The 14,016-nt window shown below is 39.5% G+C and overlaps 1 protein-coding gene across 1 annotated transcript in view; it reads right to left on the reverse strand.

Annotated features, from left to right (window-relative positions):
- Window positions 1-14,016, reverse strand: part of npr2 (natriuretic peptide receptor 2) — a 42,669-nt gene that overhangs the window by 2,224 nt on the left and 26,429 nt on the right. The window contains exons 12-20 of the mRNA XM_026298009.2: window positions 12,748-12,819; window positions 11,890-12,049; window positions 11,619-11,774; window positions 9,984-10,152; window positions 3,522-3,668; window positions 2,615-2,738; window positions 1,734-1,802; window positions 1,447-1,621; window positions 53-151 (exon numbers count right to left, since the gene is read on the reverse strand). Of these exons, the coding sequence (XP_026153794.1) occupies window positions 53-151; window positions 1,447-1,621; window positions 1,734-1,802; window positions 2,615-2,738; window positions 3,522-3,668; window positions 9,984-10,152; window positions 11,619-11,774; window positions 11,890-12,049; window positions 12,748-12,819 (1,171 nt within the window). The remainder of the gene's footprint in view (window positions 1-52; window positions 152-1,446; window positions 1,622-1,733; window positions 1,803-2,614; window positions 2,739-3,521; window positions 3,669-9,983; window positions 10,153-11,618; window positions 11,775-11,889; window positions 12,050-12,747; window positions 12,820-14,016) is intronic.

Consider the following 14,016-nt stretch of genomic DNA (forward strand, 5'->3'; position numbering starts at 1 on the left):
GCGACGTCACAACAAAAAAAAAAAAAACAAAAAAAAAACACGTGGCACTCACCCTCTCCATTGGACTCCATACGAGATGCTGTGTTTACAGTATCTCCAAACAAACAGTATCTGGGCATTTTCAAACCGACCACACCGGCACATACTGGGCCTAGGAAATACAAGTACAGAGTACAGTCACATTTTACAGCGGAAAATACAACAACATATGGAACATATACACTCATGTCCGTGTAAATGTTTCTAAACAGGAAGACAGAGGTGTGAGTGAATTCAAATTGTGCTCCGAATGCTTTAAATTACTCTGACAATGCTAAGTACCTGCCTACACATGCTGGTCCATTTCTGTTGTATGTCAAGTGTCGGCATAAGAATCTAAACAGTGCCGCCATGAGCTGATACAGCCTAAATACTGTCAGAAGCCTCTTGGGAAATACATCAGACTAAATGTTGCAGACAGATCAAGATAAAACATCCTGAGTGTTTACGTCCACTCAGTGCATGGGTACCCAGAGGTGGGAGGTTACAAATCATGGGTGCTCTATGTTTGATCACCTTGCTGGCACTAATGCAGGTGAACCGAAGATTCCTGCAACAAATTTTGTTTTCCTCTGATTATTCTACAGTCATTTTGGAGCCAGCGATTTGTGCTGTTGTTAACTTGTATTGTCATGCGCTGAGAAGTCTTTTTAATATTTTGCCTGTACAAATAATCTTATTCTATATCACAGTATGTGCAGTACTGGATGTACTCTACAGCATATAAGTAAGTGGTTAAGCATAAATAACTCTTGTATGGTTTGCCTTTTATGAGCCATTTTATAACTTTTTAAACACCATTACTTTGATGTTGGACATTCACATTCACTACAGGCTCAAAGGTCATTTCACTATTATATTATCTAATACCTTGGATCACAACATTTTACATTCCTGATGTACCATCTATTCACCACTTTAGTAAGCTGTAATTCTAAAACTATTTGTCTTGCTGATAAGCATGATGAATCATTCATCTGACATTTCCATGATTGATTATGAGATTTCATTGTAGAAGACTAGAAAACTGAACCTGAACATGGCTGACTAGTTTTACTAGACAGAAAGTAGTAAAAATAATTTAGTCTACATTTAACTTTTTTTACAAGCACTCTTAATTTAGTTTTAGAGCATATTAAATGTCATAGAACACATACTGTCATTAAAACTTATCTACGATGAATCAAAAAACTGTTCTTCAGTTACTGCAAGTTTGTTATGAAACATTAGAAAAAGGGAGGACAGTGGTTATGTGAGGAAAATGCTGATGCTGCTTGGATCAGTGCTCCAGCAGAATAAGTTCTTGTACACCTGTAATGTCATGGTAATAGAAACTGAATAGGTATTATTCAACTTGCCTGGTTGAGACATCTGAATCACTTTTTGCATCATTAATCTTGGACTCACCTGTGTGTATACCTATCCTGAGTCTCAGCTGGTCATTGGGTCTGTGTCGGATCTTGAACGTTTTGACCTGCTCTAACAAAGCCAGAGACATCCCGGCAATCTCCCTGGCATGGAGCTTCCCGTTCCTCACCGGCAGCCCTGACACCACCATATAAGCGTCACCGATGGTCTCCACCTGTGGAACCCAGCAGAACAGAACAAAGCATCAGAGAGTATAGCTAAAACCTCATTTCTACAGTCCTATGGTTATTGAACAAAATGAGGCACCACTGATCAACCCGACTTACCTTGTATACGTCAAAGTTATCAATGATGGCATCAAAACAGGTGTACAGATCGTTGAGCAATGTGACTACCTGGGCAGAGAGACAGGAGAGTTTTGCTTATACAACCTCAATAAATCAACAGTTCTGCAAGACGGATGTACGTGCTGCGACTTTCAAGCTTACTGTGTCAACTGAAAGTGACTGACTAAAATAAAAATCTAAGAACCTATGTGGTAAATCAGTTTTCAGTTGAAAGGCTGCCAGAGTGGAGAGACTAGCGGCTCTGTAAAACCTCAGCTGCGCGTGTTATCTCTGTTTGTGTTTTGCTGGTTGATTTTCCAGATGGTTCTTTATCTCACTTGAACATTTTGTGCTGTACTTTAAGATTAAGCAATGCTAAGCAAATGAGAAGCTTTAAACTGGAACTGGGAGAAACTTCATTTGGTCTATACTGAACTTCGAAAGTAACAATCTGCTATTTAAATGAGGACAAACAGCTGCCAGGGTTCTAAAAGACACAGTCCCACCTGTGGGACCCTTTGGCCCTGGTAGGGCTACCTGCATGTGACATCATGAACATGCACCTCTGGTATTCAAGTAAGAGAGAAATATGCGGTGGCATAATGTGACTCAGCTCTGCGTCAACACACTCTTCTGTGTAACTACTGCACTATTTTGAGTTGCAGTGCGTGTGTGGGAACTATGAGACACACTATAGGTCGAGACCTGATACTGCTGAGCACTTACGTGCATGAATAGAGAAAGAGATCACAGGCAGCGATTTTTAAAGGCTTTTAGATTTGATGGAGATATGCTGAGGAAAGTCAGAAAAGAGGAACTTTGAGTTTCAGAGTGGGAGTCATTTGTTCAGGCACTGCAGTGGCACACTGATGCTTGCATACCTGTAGCGGGGTACTCTCTGCAGACATAGACGTGAAGCCCACGATGTCGCTGAAGTAAATCGTGACGCTGTCGAACGCTTCTGCCTGCACCGTCTCCCCTCGTTTTAGCTGCTCTGCTACAGAACTGCAGGCGGAGAGAAAAAGCCATGAGCCAACGCTGCCAATCCATTAAGACAAGATCAGAGAAATCAGAGGATAAAAAGATCAAGATGAGACAAGCAACTGCAGGCTCTATAAGATATTTGTTTTGTTGACATGTCAGATTTAACTACAAATCCTTCAAGATCTGTCTTTCTAAAATACAATTACACGATGCCTGGCAGGTTCAATTAGAATTGCATGTCACTTTATCTCTTATCTTAATCTTTCTTTTAATTCTGCTCACATTAATTTTCTCTGAATCAATTAATACTGATGGCAAAAAAAAAAAAAAAAAAAAAAACCTTGGAGGCACCAGTCAGCTTGTCTAATTTGCAAGTGTGGTGAGAAATGATATCTGTCCTCGCTCTCAGGCTCCCCTCTGGGTGGCTTTGACGAAGGGAAGATTTTTCAGCAGGAAAAGAGGATAAATGGAGAGAAAGATGGGATTTGCTATTGTGGTGTGATCCAAACCCCAAAGCTCGCTATCGTATTTGCTCTTCTGTCTGATCTAAATGAGCTGTTCATCTGTCAGTTCTCTCTGTTCCCTTTCATCTACAGGCAGATCGCACCATGAAAGGAAATGTGTATAGGTTAATAAAATGTGGTGTTGGGAGGGATTTTGACTCTATAATTAATACGTGGATTTAATACAACTGACAAAGTGTCACTGAGCCAACACTCACCCTATTTGCTGGGATTAAGATAATTGGAGCTTTAATCTTTGGGCTGGCAGGAGAAAAGTGGGGTTGTGATTTTTTTTTCTTACTGTGGTAAAATTTGATAGAGGAGGTTTTCAGCTTTTCTCTTTTCCTCCAGGTAGGCTTGTGTTCGCTCCTCCACCAGGTTCTCCAGGTTATTGGCATACTGCTCCATCCTGGACAGCAGGTTGTTAAGAATACTGGTACTGCCCTCCCTGTAGGAAACACACACACACACACACACACACACACACACACACACACACACACACACACACCACACAGGCCCCCTGATCAGTAGAGTCCTTTCTAAAGTTGCTGGTAATACACTGCTGATTTCATACAAGTGGTTTTTACTTTTGGCCAGTAGTCAAATCTGCAAAGAATGAAACTTTAGTCAAAGTTAATTCATGTATTGTGGGAAAACAACATGAAGTCTAACTGGGCCAGATACACACGAGCAGAATGACGGTCAGCCAGGTTTTAAATGAAACCCCTGGTTAATGAAACAAATCTGAGAGAGAAAAGTGCAACGAGGAATGCTCACTTTGTGTTCTACCGTTAAATACATTTAACAAACATCTACATATTCTGGCAAAACTGGAGGCTTGTTTACAACCTGCCTGGCTTCTCATTTCTCTTTTGCCACCACATGTTGTTGCAGCAAAGCCAGATTTCAGAAATTACACTGGTGAGAACAATGCAGTGAGAACAATGCAGTCATATGTGACAGAAATAATAAAATTACAAAGCTGAAAGTCAGGTTGAACTCAACTGTCATTATCCACCAACTCAGACTCTCCTAACATTGACAGACTGACGATAGAGAACTTAAAGAAAAGATATCACCTTTTTTTATTTCAGAGTTTTTCTTCCTTGTCAAAGCAGCTCAGTTGGGGATTTGGGGGTGTTATGCTACTAGCAGCTAATGCAGCCTTGACCCGTTAGCCTCAAGCAGAGATGAGGGGCGGACTACAGAGGTCTGCTAAACTGACTTCTTTCTAACTCCACACCTCCACATTTTTCCTTTTCATTTTCAAAGTTGTAGTCTTCAGCTCCAACAGACGCTGACTCAACTGACATTACATAAGACAATTTGTCAGATTTCACACAGCTCCCCCTGCAAAACACTGTACACAACTTTATTCAGGACTCCTAAACACGTTTTTGATGCCACTTCACAGTAATTCTACTTGAAATCAAAGTGTATTTTAAGGCGACAGAATAAAGCTGCACTGGCACTGAGCAAGGTAAAACCTCTGTTTGCACTCTGTGTGAAGGTGAGAATTTCTTGCAAGTCCAAGGACTGACCCTTATAGAAGCCCTGCTCTGAATATAGTTACAACTAACAGGGGAAATATATGCAAAACAGCACGCTTAGAGAAGTCACCAAAGTTCTTGTTAGTAGAGAGCTGTTAGAAATATTAAGCATATTGAAATTAATGACGTTCCATATTAGACACTGCAGTCTGATGATAGTGGGAAACGCAAAACAGACAGATTTCTGTTAAATAAACATGGAGGAAAAGCAGATACTGCAAAACATCCAGTGAAGGGTCGACTGCTTCAAATGTAGCACGCCACATACAGTATGCTTCATAATAAGTTGCATAACACATACATTGTATATGTTGTGTGTCTCTGGAGATTTCTACATTCATACAGTTACACACACACACACATGCATTTACTCCAACAGGGCAAGCAGGTGAGTCATCTGCACCACCGTGGTGACTAAAAGCATCAATGCATGGCATCCCGCCATGTTTCTTCTGCACCACAGATCCTACACACACACACACACACACACACACACACACACCCACATGTTGTTTAAGTTTAAAGAACAAAAAAGCAGAGCGAGACATCAAAGACAGTGATGGCTATCAGTGCACTGAAAGCAGTCACACTACACACTGTCTACTGCATCGCACATCACAGTCCATATTTTCCTACCATTCATCCAAACTAATCTTGAGAGTGAAAAGTGAGATCAGCCTCTTTGGTGAGCCTGATTAGAAAGAGACAACCCTCATAAACACTTCAGCAAGTAATTTAATCCTGCATCTGCTCTTAAAATCTCTTCCCTCTTAAACCAAGTGAAAAACATGGATCAGATAACTTGTTACCTCTAGCACATAACAAAAGCACAAAGCATTTCTTCCTGAAACTCACTGAGGAGAGGACAAGGAAAAAAGCTCTTCAACTCATCTTTTTTCCATTTACATAATATAAAGCATGTTTTGCCTTTACCAGTCATGTAAGTCAATTAATATAAAGAAAGCAATTTCCACAGAATAATTCTTGTAAGGACATTTTGCTGGCTCTGCCCAGCTAAACCCAAATAGCTGTCTGAGAAGTTTCGTGCCATTTTCCCAGTAATTAGTACCAAATTACTAAATTCTTCACAGGAAATTTCCTAAGACATTCTTAGAAAATTACTGTGTGAATTAAATTGATATGACTCTTGAACCCAAGGTACAGCTGCAACCAAATGCAGAAAACTCGTGTCCATATGTAATCCTGCAAAATGTATTCAAGAAATGTATTTACCAAGCAGCCAAACACGTGCTGATGGTTTTTGTCAGCTGTGTCAGAAAAATACAAATAAAAGAAAGAGATGAACAAGACAAAGAAACCATTTCAGTGTCAAACGCAGGGTGAAATGAATATTTTTTGCTGCATAGGTAGTGAGACACTTGAAGTGTACGGTGAGAGGAGGTCAGCTATTCATGATGAGCCAAGTGTCAGCTCCCCGTGTGGGTTAAACCTTTACTACTGAACACCCCTCTTGTTATGGCTCCCTTCAAGCACTAGTTCATATACACACCAAAAATAACAGCCCATTCATCACGTCATGTCAACAACATACATTTTCCTAATGAAAATAACTGGCAAACAGCGCTTTAACGCATGAGCCACTGAGGCAAAGGGCTTTGTACGTGCGAGGGACAACTTAGCATGCAGCTGTCAAGAGCATCCTTGAGTGTTTCTCAGGATATCAATCATACAGAGCTCTCTACTCCAAGCCACTCCAAATGGAAAGCATCACCATACATCACCAACCTCATTCTGCAGCGACTGCAGAACTAACAGACGAGAGGGTCGGGCTGACAGGAAAAACACAGCAGCCACACAGATCTGTTTATAGATTCTCTTCCAAACCACCTGTTCTTAGATTTCTATTCCATCAAATATACACATATACAGTATGTTTGTAGTTGTAGTAGCTGTCATACTGATTCTATCTTTACAGGACTGTAGTTACCTACAAATCATACATACTTTACATGTCATTCAATCAATTATCAAAACACATCACTTCTAATGTTGTGATGTACTGTAAATACCATCTGCTAAGCAGTCAGTGTTTTCTATCAGTTCCTGTTTATTTTTGATGGAGAGGTAAAAGATGGTTTGAGATCCAATACTTGGAGTTCACCTGAGAGTAGCAAACCTTTAATGTAAAAACCTCATTACTTACATCTGAATACTTCTGAACCTGAAACCTTGAGGGCTGGTAGCATTCAGATGTAATGAGGTTATTGTATAAAGCAACTGCCATTTTTTTGTTTAACAACACAGGGTCACACAGAGACATGTCACTGCAGTGTTATGGATTTCACAACAATGTAAGCCAGTGCATTACGCCACCTAGTTCTCAAATCTCAGCCTTGAAGCAGCCTTGAGCTCACCACACAACAGGTGACTGGTTATACAACTAAACAAATACAGGCAATAAGCTAATTGCTGTGATGGATTACTGGTTATATGGAAGCGTTTCATTTTACTGAAACAAATAAAGGTTATGAAATTAGTCTGAACTTTTGGTATGCTTTGGAAAATGGACACCATACGCTCATCATGCCAGAATGCAGGAAGGGAGGCATGTATGTTCCTAAAAATAATGCACACAATGGCTAAAGATAACTGAGGAATATGTGTCCTGATGGTCAGCTTGGCCTGCTTGTGTTTTTTGTGTTTTCACTAGTTTCTAGTGCCAGTGGAGATTTCTCAGTAGAAAAGGTGAAAGAAAGATTTTCTCCTTTACAAAAACATCCTGCAGAGCCATCGGTGCAGAAACTCCTGCTCATTGCAATCTGCAGTGAAAAGAGAGAATGTAACCACAACAACTGCAGGGCATATACAGTTGGGCCCATGAATCTACATACCCTTGGCACAATTTAAAAAAACACTGGCCATTTTTTGGAAAATATAAATATAAGTGCAGAACCTGTGTCTGCCTTTTTAAAATCATAATGAAAAGTGCAATTACAGGAGATATTATCTGACCACTTTCCTTATAGTTTTCTGCAGGATCATTTATATAACAATAAATGGCCAGTATTTCTCATATTGTGTCAGGGGTATGTAAACTTATGAGCACACAACTGTAATTGACACATGCTATGGCCAGACCATGTGTCTGCATAGTGTTGTGGTGGCACAAAAGGTGAACATCCGCACAGAACCATGAATCGGTTCGTTCACCAGAGACACCTCCAAATGTAAATCCATTTTAAGCTTAGATACCACACAGCATAACCATGTTAGAAGTGGACGAGTCCAAGTTGTTATTCAGTGTAACGAACCATAACCCGTGTTTTGATCTCCATGTCAAAACTCAGAGGACATGATGGTTGAGTAGGACTGGCAGGCACTACCACCAAATTGTATTCACTCAGGCACTATGCTTAATCTCCTAAACACTCATTTTTATCTTTAAATCTCTATTTACCCTCTTTTTCAGTATCATTTTTCCACATTAGGTTACACATACAATACATATTATAGTATTAAGTATTAAGATACTTTGAATAAATAATGTATTCAAACCATGTTGGTGCCATGTTTCTCATGGCTGTACTGTACATCAATTTAATATATTCCAAATGTCTACATGTCAGTTTTATACACATTTTCTCCACATTTTGCCTGCTTGTTTTTGAAAACCACTGGGGTCTTGACTTGAATTTTTAAGGCTTTTTTCTTAGTCAGCATTTTACTAGGCGGTATTATAGCAGCCTACATGAACAACAGTTTTCTGCTGAAGATAGAAACACTAGAAGCAAATTAATTGAGATTTTGAGTGTTAAATTCTTTCAATGTTTTATGTAGTTAGTCAAGTCATATAAAAGTGCTCCACAAGAACTACTGAATACATAATTGCAAAAAAAGAACATAAATTTCAGTTGAAAGATCCTTTGCCGACATCACAGAAAACACAGGTACCCTGACAAATAACATCCCCAAAAAGGGGACATTGTAAAGGTGGAATAAGACAGATCCCAGGACAGAGCCTTGAGGATGCCCACAGGTCAGAGAAGCACAATAAGATACTTTGTTAGTGATGTTATTGTTGTTTTGAATATCAGTGTTATAGACAAAGACCAAGATTTGAAGGGAAGTCTGTAGCTGATTTAAGTACACTTCTATGGGTTTGAACAAAAATAATCAAACAACAAATTTATAATGATGAATCTCTGCAGTTGAGTTTACTTTAGTTTTACAACTATGCAACTGGGAGAAGCTTGATATGTGGCAGTTCATGTGAGTGAGAAACCACTTTTTAGAAAACCTTTACAAGCTTATGCCCACAACTATTACCACTGCACTTTTCATATAAAGAGTGTATTATCTCGATTTATTGTTGTTTTATAGTGTATAGTGTTTTATAGTGTTTTTACAGAGTGAATTATATGGGTAAACATATTTACTAGCTAGTATGATCAATAGTCACAAACAGCTCTTACCAGCCTCTATTTTAAACCCAAAACTATGCAATAAATTGTGAATTTCCATATGTGTTTTTCTGTGTGTCACTTTGTATCAGCATGGATGCGTTACATGGTAACTCTATCTGACAGAGCTGCCCTACTCGAGGGGAAACATGCGCGCTTCCCTTCCTGTGTCGACATACAGCTCAGACCCAAAATATGCATATGAATGATTCATGGGATCATTGGAAACAATACAAGAAACATGGACTCACACTCCTCTTTCTTACACAAACACACACACAGAAATAGACACACACACACAGCTAGAAAGGCAGCAAAGAGCACTTCCTGTCAAAAGCTGCCTGTCAGGAATTACAAAAAGCCTTTTATCTGAAATTGTCTTGGAGATTTCCAGAACATGTTTTTTTTTGTTTCCTGTCTGCTGTTTTGACTCTCTTAAACGTATCAACTTCTCAGTAGTCAGACGGATATCGGGTTCCTGACACGGTGCTCACTTGTTGAGTTTGGCAGGGAAGAGACTGATACTGATACAAAAAAACTCTTCTGTTGATTTCAGTCAAATTATCTCTGAGATTGGAAGTCTAGAAAATGTTTGTCCAGCTCACAGTATTATTGTATAATTTAATTTTGTGCAGTAAAGAGACAGTTTAACCAGAATACAAAAAAGAGAAAATAATGTACCTCTAGCCAAGCTGTTAGCATTAGAGTTTTTTTTGTCCAGGTTTTTAAATTATGTCATTTTTCTGTGATTTAAGGAGGACACAGTCAGAAGTGAAGTGTAGGTCTCACTTGTTAAGTTTGGCCATGTAGATCTTGATGTGTCCAAAATCGGGCCTTTCTGCAGGGTCTTCGGCCCAGCAACCCTCCATGAGGATGGTCAGCTCCTCTGAGTGGCACCTGTTGTCTGTTGTCGGCCGAAAATATGGCTTCTGACCGTTCCTCACCTTCTGAATGATCTCTGTGAACAGCACAGAGGATTTAGGTAAAAAGTGAGTTGTCAGTTCAGCTCAGTAGTATGAATAGTTCAACACTAACCTATTCCTCTAAGGTTAAAAATCTTTATTCTTTATTATGGCTTCTGATTTTCCCCCAGTTGCTTTTTTAAGTATTGGAGGTGCTGCTCTCTGTGACTGCAAAACAGGCATACATACATCCATGTGCTGTTTATGCTAAAATATTCAGCAGTGCACTTTAAATCTTCGTTGTCACTGATTTTCATCACTGTTATTATTATTATCATGAAAGTCCTATTAAAGCAATTTGAATATTCTACTGCTGTTTTAATCCACAGAATTACAATTACAGCACTGGTTTTAACACATTCAGACACTAAAGAATAGGGGCTGGCTCTCACTGCTCTCAGCTTGTTAATAGGTAAGCATCAAGCACTTGTACAATCAGGTTCGAGCATGACTTTGAATAAGGGTAATGAATGACATCGCACAGAGAACAAATTTTGTACAAAACACATCATAGTGCTGGAAGACACCTATTTGAAATTTCCACTTCAGACTGCTCAAGCCTCAAATTAGCTTTGGTCCTTGATCACTAACGCAGAAATCTTTGTGACCAGAATGTGAGAGGAGAAGAATTATAGTAACCGTCAGTGCTCTCAGTCTAGATAAAACCATGTGAGGACCATTTTAATTTAAAAAATGTGACCCTTTCCTTTAAGGTCTTCTTGGCCCAGTACCTACCTGCCTATCCAGCTGTAGAGCAGCAGCAAACGATTTATATTAGTGTCCCTGAGTGTGAAAGCACATCCAACTCTTATGTGACAGACTGGAGTCTGTCACAAACCTACAAAGTTCATCATGGTGAAAGAGTTGCTTTTTTAAACTATAGGGTAGGAATTGTTTTCTCTTCTCATAGTATACTCTTTATTTTCTTTACTATAAAAATATATTTTTTAAAATATTAGTCATTCGTTTCATTTGTCAGTACATTTTTTTTACCTGTTTCTTATGAAAGACACCATTTTATGTCTCAGATGTGTGATATGTTAGGTTTTGCTACTCCACCTGCCTTTGACATCTGGCCAACATGTGTTCTCTGTTTATGCTCATGGCTGCAGGGCCGTAACACAGTAGTCTGACTTAAAGAGCTCCATTTTGAAATGTCAGTGCAAAGTCAATGAATGCAGTTGGTATCCTATAAACGTCCATCTTTTCTCTCCTTGTCCTTAAAGCCACGTCTTCAGAAGACTTGTTTCCTTTGCAGACACTTCATAATGTTATAATATGGTTTTGTTTGTGAACTAGTGACACAAAACGTTTTTGTACAAATGTGTTTATTTGCTTTATTTTTTGTTCCTGTTTGACATATTAGTTTGCTACATGTTTGCTGATTCAAAGGGACCCAGTCAACTGATGCCACAGGGATCAGCTGACCTACCCAGAGCCTATAAAACACAGCAGTGTTTACCTTTGGGGCTGAGGTCCATGCCTTCCACATAGAAAGGTCCATTCCTTAGGGCTATCTCCTGCAGTATGATGCCAAAACTGTACACATCACCCTTCTGAGTCCCTTGAGGAGGATGTCGGTCATATATGAGCAGCTCAGGAGCTGTCCAAAGCTCTTCTAAAAAATTAGGCCAAGTCAGAAACACACTAAAATATCAAAAACACAACAGTAGCTGATATTTTTATGAATGAAAAAGTTTGAAGCTGCGACAACATGAATGAACTTGACTTACTTGCATAGAGCGCATGCGAGTCATCGTTTTCGCTGGAAGAGCGGAAGCTGGCCAAGCCATAATCCGTGATTTTCAAGACAAATCGACTGTCCACCACACAATTAGATGACTTCAGATTTCCATGGCAGCCAATGTAGCTGTTGTGGAGATAGTTCATTCCCTGGTGGAGAGGAGCGTTAAGTCAAGAATTAAGGGGTGCTCCTTTTTTCCCTCTTCAGTAAATCATATATGAATCACACAATTCCAGACATATGGAAATAATATGCTTTGACACGTGGATGTATGCTGAAGAAGCACAGGCACAGGGGAATTTCTGTGAAATTATTGTTAATTCCTTTGGGAAGGGTACTGAATGTGCTCATGTTCAATATTTTGTGGAAATGGTGAGTCAAACATCCCTCAAAGCTTCACTAGAGCCTCTTCTCTACAGCACATTATCTGTATAATGCATGTAGTAGTTCAATAACAAATCCATCAGAGAGAAGAGACTGAACTCTGACAAAAGCCTCTTTGTTGTGACATTAAAAACAACCTTCTCCAGTACCTTGATGATTAGTTTTGATAAACTTTCCTCAGTGTGTATGATCATGTTTCTCTCTCACTTTACACCATATAATTGCAACATTTGCTGTAGTTTCAAATACAGCACTGTGCCAAAAATACATTTCGCTGCCTCATTCACACTCTCCTAGTCAATGTGAAACCATGGCAACCTAGGCATTTTTTGTGTGGCCCACCAAACATCTTATTTCATACTGAAAAGTGAGACTTTTGGCATAATTTAGAAGAAAACATCTGATACAGTAAATCAATGCTTTGGTTCTGCACTTGCTTTCAGGGTTTACAATGCAGTCTGACCTTCACAATGTCATTGATCAGCGAGTAGCGGAACATCCAGTCCAGGTTGATGCTCTCATTCTCCAAAATGTCCTGGAAAAGCAAAAACAAATGAAAAAACGGGGCTGAAACCTTTTACAGACAAGGAAAACAATCTATTTTCTGCTTCGTCTTTTGAACTGCGAGAGGTTTCTCAGCAGTCAAGCCAGCCCCAAAGTTTATTTTGGGTTTAAATACAGATCCACCATCAGATCAGATACCTTTTTCATTCTCAGGGCCATGAATTTAGCAGTGCAGGATGTTGATGAGTAACCCTGATAAGCTCTACAGCCAGCAGTTACTGGAATCCAGGGCCAGTTTCGACATCCAGCCACATCACATCAGTTGCAACTACAGTATTTGTCTTTTACACAGAAGTCCTTTTCCACAAGTGTGAGTGACAAAGTCCATGGCTGATTTCTACATCAGGTCCCAGCTCATCCACTTTGACAAGCTGTAGGGATGTTGGGAACATAGAGTGCAGCCCAACAACACGTTTGCTTAAACCAGCATGTGTTTCTTAAGGCAAATAACAAAGACAGAAAATAAGAACTACCGCATATAACAGAAGAATATGTTACACTTCAGAGGTGATACACAGCAGTCAATATTTTCACCGTGGGCTAACTGAGGTGATTTCAGTCGGTCCTGTACAGACGGCACAGCTAAAGAATACTGCCAGGAATAGGCCATCCACGCTAAATCTGTTTATCCTTCAGTGTAAGAAAAACAGTCCATCACTTGACACATCCTGAATATTTTTCCATCAGTGCTTTAGCTGTCTTTGCCAAACAAGAAAATAATATCACTGAAACCACCCTCCATATATTAATGCCAGTTACTGAGTTGAATGCCAAAGGAAATCATGCCTGTTAAATAAATAAATGAAAGATAAGGACATTACATTAAGGAAGTAATGTTTCCAGCCTTTAATTAGGATGCACTGTAAATGTCAGAAAATAGTAAAAAAAAAAAAATGCAGATCAGCAATGTGTTTATGCTAACTGGCTAAGCTAAGAGGCTGCCTGCTCCAACATTATGGTTCCTGTACACACATCAGACCAAAATTGGGTTCCATAGTTGGGATGTCACAAAATCTCACTCATACATACACGGCACAAAGAGACACTTTCCTCCTTTAAAAGATGACTGTGAAACCCCTGCCCAAACTCTGCACATATATCCTTCTGCACACAAACATCCAAGTATAATGACAGTAACATATTTTTAGAACGATCTGTTAGGATGAAG

The sequence above is a fragment of the Mastacembelus armatus genome, chromosome 12 (assembly GCF_900324485.2).
Source record: "Mastacembelus armatus chromosome 12, fMasArm1.2, whole genome shotgun sequence".
NCBI lineage: Eukaryota > Metazoa > Chordata > Actinopteri > Synbranchiformes > Mastacembelidae > Mastacembelus > Mastacembelus armatus.